Raw genomic sequence first — 9,717 nt, 5'->3', positions numbered from 1 at the left:
CCCCCCCCCCCCCCAGAGGACCACATATTGAAAAACTTGAATCTGCACTACATGGGCATGCTTGCATATTGATGTAACTAACCACAACCTTCTTGTCTTGTGAAGGGTTTTCCTCTATAATTCAATGTAAAACTTTGACCCCCGATGAGGTCCTACCCAACCCCAGGCAGGCCATTGTTTTAACAAACTTGTATCTATACTATATCAGGAAACTTTTACATCAGTCTCAATTTTTCTGGCCCAGGGGTTCTTCAGAAGATTTTTAAATGACCCACCCTATTTTTGCCTTTTCTTGTTTGTTCCTTCTTGTGAACAAACTTCAATTCCCTTTACCTAAGGATAAATTGTACCAGTTTTGATTGAAATTGGCCAAGTGGTTGTGAAGAAGATGGCAATGTAAAAAGTTAATAACCAGGGGCGGATCCAGGAATTTTAGTTAAGGGGGTGCCACTTAATGATACAGGGGGTCTGGGGGCCACCTTGAGGCCCCCAGTGGATCCTGGACGAAGTTCTGGTGGGGGACTGGGGGACGAAGCCCCTGGATTTTACAGGTTTTATTGAATTTGAAATATGTCTCCTATTTAGTCATTTACAGGACTGTAATTAACACAGGGCTGTACTTAACACAGGGCTGTAATTAACAAGCTGATGTAATTAACAAGTAGAAGGAATTAACACAGTTATGTAAATTGCACTTTGTAGAGCTGTGTAATTAACACTGTGTTTAGATGTGTAATTAACAGAGTTTTTAGATGTGTAATTAACCCTGTAGAGCTGTGTAATTAACACTGTGTTTATAGATATTGGATTTTCTTCACTTTAGCAGTGTTACACTCAGCCACAAAGAGGTTGTCTCTGATGTCCACACATAAACCCCATGGAGTGAATAAACCACAGTGAATGTAACGGAGGAACTGTCCGTCCTGATCTAGGATGTGGATACGCTGATTGTCACAGTCTGCTGTCAGGATGTGACTCTGGCTGTCTGTAGTGATGCCGTATGGTTTAAATGATTGCCCGGTATTAGAGGGATGACCAGTGTATCTAAATCGGAGTTTTCCTGACTGATTGACCACCACTACTGCACTAGCTCTATAGTCAGCCACACAGATATCCAGGTTCCTGTTCTCACTGAGGTATTTAATGTTACATAAACCACCAGATGAGTAGAGAGGACGACCCTGATCATCAAACTGAATGCTTTGTTTCTCTGTGGAGCCGGAGTAACGCACGACTTTGGATTGTTTTCTATCATCACTGAGCATGGTAACCAGGAGATCGTTAGCCGCGGTACAGCAGACATAGCGAGGTCTCCACCCCTGTAGTGTGATCACGGTCTGTATCTGTTTATTCTTAATTAAGTTCACGGCGTTATTACTAGTGTCAGTATAAACAAGATCTCCGTCCCGTGTCACTGCTATGTCTGATGGTGGTATCCCTGACTTGGTTTGTATTGATGTCAGTAGTTTACTCTGGAGGTTGAGCAGCTTCATGGTGTTGTTATCCCCGCGTGTCCAGACTTGATCTTCACTCAGACAGCTAACACTGTATAGATACTCATACCCAGTGTCTATGGTGGCGGTGACGCGCGGCTCATCAAGCAGTGGTTTGACTGGAGGAGACGATACAGCTTCTGCTGACTTCATTGTGTCGCCAGGTTCTGTGTTAATGGATAATGGCGGCAGAGAACCAAACATTTCATTGAGCTGATCTTTGTTTATTTTCTGAGCAGACAAACTGGGTACTGTAACTCGGACTTTAGGCGGTAATGTTCTAAATTCGGAATTCCTAGATTTGTAAGTAGAGGTTAAGGAGACGTCATTGGATTTTAGGATTGATTTCAAGTCGGACGTGATCTGTTTGAGGTCCGCCATTTTCTGTGTGATTTCATCTGTATTTTTATTTAGCGCGTCCAGATGTTTAGTTTTCATCTCCGCAATGGCGGATTTCCGCTGGTTGACAATGGCGGTGATCTCTCGGTGTAAGAGTTCTCCTTGTTGGTCAGCGGCTGTGGTCAGTTTCCCGTATTTCGTTTCTAATTCCGCTTTCTCAGTTTGGACATCGGACGCCATTTCTTCATATCGGGGATAAATCCTGCATTCGAGTTCTTCCAGATCTTTTTGTAAACTTTTTGTTTTAGAGCTGAGTTTTTCCAAAAATTCTGATAATTTGTGACCTACGTGTTTACTTGAGGAGACGCAGGTAATACAAACAGGAATGTCGCAATCCTCGCAGTGCAGTTCGCAGTGTTTTTCAGCGTGGTTCGGACATTTCGGGTAGTTAGGGGTAGCCTTTCTCTGTAAAAACGGCACGACATTGTGTCTTTTAGACGAGTCTGAGAGGTGCTCCCCAACACAGGCCTTGCATAAGTTTATATTACAAAGTTCACAATGACTCTGTAGGGGGACAGTTTCACAGAGGTCACACAGTAGGACTTCCTGAGCACTGCGCCGGGGATGCATTTCTGATGCCGGGATCACACGAGAAGTTTACTGTCGATAAAAAAGGAATCTTATTAGAAATTTTGACAGGTCGAAACAATTGACGAGCTAGAATTACAGTATGATATGAAACACTGCGGTCAATAAATTTGATATTTCAAATGAAATGTATTCGAGGCATACACACCCCCCCCCCTCCCGAATTTTATTGAATTAGTAACGAAGTGAGATCTATTCCATTGATTACAGATTAAATATCTTGGTGATCAGATCTATCACACAAATATCGATACTATTGACACTACAATATCAAAATACACACACACAAACACACATATTATATATATAATTTAGTCTCACCTTAAAATCCAACATGGCCTCCCTGTTCTTTCGACCTTCCCTCTGTGCGGCGTGTCAGCCTGTGTACACCTTGCCTGTGTATGTACACTCTCTACGGTAACAGGTGGTTTCGTCTCGATTACTTATTCGCACCTAGTGGATTCGCACCAAGTGGTTTCGCCCCCGTGCACTAATCGAGTGGCTTCACCCCCATTTACCTGCGTAGAATCTAGTTACATAGGTACAACAGCGTGTAGGTGGGCGTGAGTAGTTACCGATGTCTAACATCGGTGAAGTGTAAAAAAAAAAAAATATTCCTGTTTACTTTATCTTTTTCAAAAAAATCTTAACTGCAGTCTGTAATTTCATTCAATTTTACCGGCAGTAAATGCCTCTTGAAAGTATGATTGTTATGAAATGTATATCTATTATATTTTTATGATTGCTAATTTTTCAAAAAATTAAATTCTTAATTTTGTGATTCATGTAGATATATCTTAAGATTAATAAAATCATATAATATACACACTAATTTTATCTACATAATGCTAATTTTGTTTCATATGATACATTTTACTTACTGATTTTCCACAATGAACTTGATGCAACTTGCCATGGTAATTTTTTTTTTGGGGGGGGGGGTATAATGATAAAAATGGACATAGTTTGGACGTCGGTAAATTAATATACTGTATAGTATTCATTGATTTCCATTGCTCATCGTTAAAGGAGAGTATGTACTGATCAATTGTTCCGACCACCGTTGCTACATACTCAATGGGGGGCGAAACCACTGAGTCCACTCGGGACGTACAGGTAAAGGTGCGAATCCACTCGGTGCGAATAGGTAATTGGGACGAAACACCCGCATTCTTATCTACGTGTTATCGCTTGAGTAAATAGTTTTAAAGTTTGTTTGACCTAGTTCATGTTGCGTAGCTGTGTCAACATTTTCGTCAGAAGACAAAATTTCCTTTCATAAAAAATGAATGCAATCATACGTGTACATAAATACAAATAATAACTGTTTTCTTTTATTATACTTTTTTGTATATTGAAATTCAACTCTGTGTACACAAATAATATTGCTTTGAAGGCACAAAAGAAAAGAAAAAAAATACAAGGTCTATTTGACGACATTGGGGAGGGGGGGGGGGGGTCATTCAGTAGGGTCTCGTTTTAATGAAGTTTTTTTTTTTCTTGACAACGCCCACCATGACACGTGACCTGTTTTCATCGTCATATCTGAACTTTGAAGATATACAACTTTTTTTTCTATTGCAGGACGCTTTGTAAACATTGATATAAATACAGGCACTACTTCGAAAATACTATGAAAAAATTGATCCACAAAATAATAATAAAATAGCTCTTTTATATCTAAAATGTCAAATCTATCAATTAATTGATTAATAGTTCGAATGATATACATGTATGTAACAAAAAGTCACTAAATCCGTAGGACAAAAAGTAACAATGCTGACTTTGGATCAGATAGGATAAAAAGTCACAGGACAAAACGTCACTGGACAAAAAGTAACAATGATGACTTTGGATCAGATAGGATGAAAAGTCACAGGACAAAACGTCACTGGACAAAAAGTAACAATGCTGACTTAGGATCAGATAGGATAAAAAGTCACAGGACAAAACGTCACTGGACAAAAAGTAACAATGCTGACTTTGGATCAGATAGGATAAAAAGTCACAGGACAAAACGTCACTGGACAAAAAGTCACAAAATCGGTAGGAAAGTCACAAAACTGACTTAGCAAATGAGACCCTATATATACACCTTTAAGTTAACAATTACAGGTGGTACCCAAATGCTCACTTAAGTTATTGTTCATTTTATGTGTCAGTACATTATTCATGTAGTCTAAAGATATTTTTTGAAATCGTGAAATTTAAATTGTCCTTTTTTTCTGAATATCAAATACAATGCATACGGTTACATGTTACGAGTGTATCAATAGTGTATTTTATAGTTTATACTACTTCAGTCCAAAAGCTCTTATACTCGTATATATTATTTTCTACAACCAACAATTGACAACTGTACATGACACAAAACAAAATATGGGAAATATAATACGCATTAATAAAGTTCAACGTTATTCGAAGTACATGCACCTGTAAAAATTGATTCAACATAGCAATTTGCTGCTGGAATACATATAAACTCAAACTGTTTAATGGTTATTTACTTTGTGTGGCCTTAAAGGTTTTCTTCCAAAGTTTTGCAAAGTTCACAACGGTTTTTCGTAAAAGGCACCACTTTCATTCAGCAAAACATACAAGCTCTAGTATCCTTGACTATTAAAACACAAGTATTGCATGCTGTATTCGGCGTGTTTGTTGAGAGTCCTATTCACAAACTAAACTGTGTCCAGGTTGGAAGCTTATTTCAAACTCGGCACATGGTAATAAACAGAGATTTGACATGAAACATTTATAAAAACTATAAGCGTATTTCAATTGAGACAAAACATCTAGATGGAAAACGTAATATGAACCCCCACAAAAAAATGTGTTCGTGAGGAAGTCGAACCCGGTCGTTTTAAAATAGAAAACATCTTTACAGTCGATGACCTTATCCACTAAATCACGCAGTGACCATACATTACTATGAAAAATTAACGTACAGGTGAAGTTGAAAATAATACCAGTGAAGTCCTTCGATTTTTTTCAATTTACGAAAAAAAATGCCCCCGTTAAACAAAACTTCAAAGCGACAGATTTTTAGAGGAAAACTCGAAACTAAATTTATTTTGTTTCACGGAGGCAGTTTTTCTGAAATTCGGGGATACCACCCCACCCACCATTTTAACGCTAAAAATCATATAAATCGCTTATTGCTTGATTTTATTTCGAAATATTTCACGTCTTTAAAACTTATTTTCAAAAATTATTGTGTCAAGACATACGTTCCATTTGGTTTTATCATATATTGGAGTAACTTAAATTTTTCGATCTTTCATGCAACACCTTTAGGGAAATTAACATGAGACGTGCAACACCGTAACCCTTCTGTCATGCCACGACTCGGCGAAAACCAACGTAATCATGCTGTTGGGATGCTTCAAGCTGGAATGACACAAAATATTGTAGCAAGACACAAAATCTTTGGAGTTCATTGGAACACCATCCAGTCATTATGGAGACTTTTCCAACAATATGGTAACACTCGGGATCGACCACGTTCTGGGCGTCCTCGTGTGACGTCGCATCGACAGGACAACCACATACTTGTGCACCTGAGAAATCGTTTCCAGATAGCAAGTTTGACCGCTCGTAGCATTCCTGGACTTCGACCAATCAGTCCAAGAAATGTGCGTAATCGTCTGCGCGAGGACAACATCAGACCAAGACGTTCAGCGATGCGCCCAATACTGCTTCAACGTCATCGTATCGCTAGACTAGCATGGTGCAGACGACATCTGCGATTTAGAATACAGGACTGATGAATCCAGATTTCATTTGGATAGCAGTGACGGCCGTTTTAGAGTGTATCATCGCGTTGGGGAGCGGTACCAGGACGTTTATGTTGTGCAACGTCGACAATTCGGTGGAGGTAGCGTTATGGTGTGGGGTGGAATAACAGCACGTGGAGGTACAATACAAATTGTCAATGGAAATCTCACCGGCATACGCTATCGAGACGAAATTATTCAGCGCCATGTGATACCCTTCATACCAAGACAGCAACATCACATCACTCTGCAGCAAGACAACACAAGGCCACATGTTGCGCGTGTAGTCAGGGACCTTTTTGTTCAACAGAATGTCGATGTCTTGCCTTGGCCAGCTGCTTCCTCCGATTGATTGCCGATGGAGCACGTCTGGGATGAAATGGAACGACGTCTACGCTACTTACCAAAGCAGACAGTGACATGGGCTGATTTAGGCCAGGCTTTAACCAACATCTGGAACAACATCCCTCAAGCATTTCTGAACACTTTAGTGGCATCAATGAGGCGCCGTTGTCAAGCATGCGTGAATGCAAATGGTGGTCACACGCGTTATTAACTTTGTTAATTCAAGTTCGAATACCAGTGTATTTCGAGTGTGCTGAAATTGACGCTATTTGACGTTAACATTAATGGATTATGAAATGTTGTAACGAATACATTGTTAACAGTATTACAAAAATAAAATGTGTTCATAGTTATTAAGCATAGTATACATATCTGTTCAAATTGTAATCATGCTCCTAAAGCGTAACGATTACATAATATTGTCGGGAGACATTACTGAGATATGACCTACTAGATGCAATGGTCTTCCACTATCTCATTACATGTATTTACGTCAGAAAACAAACAGTAGTGTGACATGACTTAGTTTAATCTTATTATTTACGTTAGCTAACACAACATGGACGCACTAGTTAAATACACATGCGCAGAAAATTATAATTACAATTAATCATTGCGTTATTCATAACAGCCCACACTTGAAGGGTTTTTTTTTTTTGTTTGTTTGTTTTTTTGTTGTTGTTTTTATTTTATTTTTTTTTTTTTTTTTTTTCTGGTTTTTTTTTTGGTTTTTTTTTTTTTTTAGATTTATGCGGGAGAATACAACAAAATTACATTACTAGCTCATACACTCCTGTAACAAAATATCACACATTCAGTCAAGTAGGCATCGCGTTATTCCATGACATAACAACACTCCACACTTCGTATCTTATTAATTACGTTAGGGAACACAACATGGGTGCATCACTATCCCATACACTTGCGCAGAAAAATATACATTTCATCGAGAAAACATTGCGTTATTCTATGACATAACAACCCCTCACACGTTTTAAAAAGTTTTTAAACATAACGCGGTTGCATCACACTCATTCAAGTAAACATTGCGTTATTATGTGACAAAACAACGCCTCATATTTCATGTTTCTTATTATTTGTGTTACACAACACGACATAACAACGCCCCACACTTCAAGTTTCTCATTATCTGGGCCTATGCTGAGAGAACACTACATTATTGTGTCCCATATTCACGCAGTTTAAATTAACGTAGTGTTATCATATGCCAAATTTTCTCATTATTTACGTTAGGAAACATAAATTGTAACCAAACGAACCCAAATCTAATAACATGTCTTTGGTCTAACAATAACATTATATTCTAACCACACACAATCAGATCTACGCAACAAAATACACCCAACACGTCCTCTTACTAGCAAAAAACGTCATTTAATCACCAGCTTTAAGTCACACGGACGCAATAACACATCGTTGGTCTTAGAATAACATTTAATCATTTAAGCAACTACATACACACACAATGTCGTCGACCGTACAATAGCATGGAATGATAACCAACACGAACTTGTGCAAACACAGCTACAATCAAGACGTCGTTGGTTTAACAAAGATTAAATTATAACACACACAAACTTACGCTGACGCACCTATACTCAAGTCGCCATTGGTCTAACTAGAACATGAAAATAACTAAACGAAGTCAAGCTCAAGCAATTGAACCCAACGATGTTTTCCCTTAACTGTAAACAACACGCTAACGGCCCTACACACAACACTTAATGGTTTAACGTAATAGTAAACTTTACGCTATCGGTACTACACAAAATGCCCCATGGTTTAACTCTACTCAGTAAACAAGACGCTAACGGTATTACACACAACACTCCACGGTTTAACGCTATTCAGTAAACAGCACGCTAACGGTACTACACACAACACTCCACGGTATAAAGCTACTCAGTAAACAACACACTAACAATATTACACAACACTCCATGGTATAAAAACAACACGCTATCGGTACTACACTCAACACTCCACGGTATAAAGCTACTCAGTAAACAACACACTAACAATATTACACAAAACTCCATGGTTTAAAAACAACACGCTATCGGTACTACACTCAACACTCCACGGTTTAACGCTAATCAGTAAACAAGACGCTAACGGTACTACACAAAATGCCCCACGGTTTAACTCTACTCAGTAAACAACACGCTAACGGTACTAAACACAACACTCAATTGTTAAATGTAATTGTATAAAACCCATGGGCCACATCGCTCACCTGAGTCACATTGGCTAATAATTAAAAATTTTCCCTACATATTCATGTAAAACTTTGATCCCTATTGTGACCCCAAACTACTCCCGGGGGTCATGATTTTTATGCCCCTGAGATCAAAGATCGGGGGGGGGGGGATGTTGTTTTTGTCCTGTCTGTCATTCTGTAATCTGTCATTCTGTCTGAAACATTTTTGACTGCGTGACCTTGACCTTGGAGTTTGACCTACTTTTTGAAAACTTTAACCTTGCTGATAACTTTTGAACAATAATTGATAGAGCTTTGATATTTCACATGAGTATTCCTTGTGACAAGAACTTTCCGTGGGTATCAACATTTTTGACCCCGTGACCTTGACCTACTTTTTAAAAACTTTAACCTTGCTAATAACTTTTGAACAATAAGTGATAGAGCTGAGTATTCCTTGTGACAATACCTTTCCGTGGGTATTGAACCTTTTGACCTTGACATTTGACCTACTTTTAATTTTTTTTTTACATTGGTCATAACTTCTAAATGGTAAATATTAGAGCTTTCATATTGTACATAAGCATTTCTTTTGACAAGATCTTTCTACTGGTACCAAGATATTTGCCCTTGTGACCTTGGCCACCTTCGGAATTGGCCATTACCGGGGGCATTTGTGTTTCACAAACACATCTTGTTTCACCATTGAATCTTCACTAGGTCAGGAAGCTTTCATGTGAATGTAAACTTTTCTGGCCAAGTAATTTTTAGAAAAAGATTTTTAATGATTTTCCCTATATATTTGTATGTAAAAATTGATCCCCTATTGTCGCCTCATCTCATCTCGGCCACGGAGGCCCCTATTTTTGTATGTAAAACTTTGATTCCCTTGCAGTGA

At 38.5% G+C, this 9,717-nt stretch overlaps 1 protein-coding gene across 1 annotated transcript; it reads right to left on the bottom strand.

Annotated features, from left to right (window-relative positions):
• Window positions 1-571: 571 nt before the first annotated feature.
• LOC130047166 (uncharacterized) lies at window positions 572-3,023 on the bottom strand. Its single transcript, XM_056141729.1, has 2 exons — window positions 2,802-3,023; window positions 572-2,492 (listed from the first exon to the last, which is right to left on the bottom strand). The coding sequence occupies exon 2, from the start codon at window positions 2,460-2,462 to the stop codon at window positions 795-797; it is 1,668 nt and encodes a 555-aa protein (XP_055997704.1). The 5' UTR covers window positions 2,463-2,492; window positions 2,802-3,023; the 3' UTR covers window positions 572-794.
• Window positions 3,024-9,717: the final 6,694 nt, after the last annotated feature.

This window comes from Ostrea edulis, chromosome 6 (assembly GCF_947568905.1).
Source record: "Ostrea edulis chromosome 6, xbOstEdul1.1, whole genome shotgun sequence".
NCBI lineage: Eukaryota > Metazoa > Mollusca > Bivalvia > Ostreida > Ostreidae > Ostrea > Ostrea edulis.
This window is presented reverse-complemented; position numbering and strand designations above follow the sequence as displayed.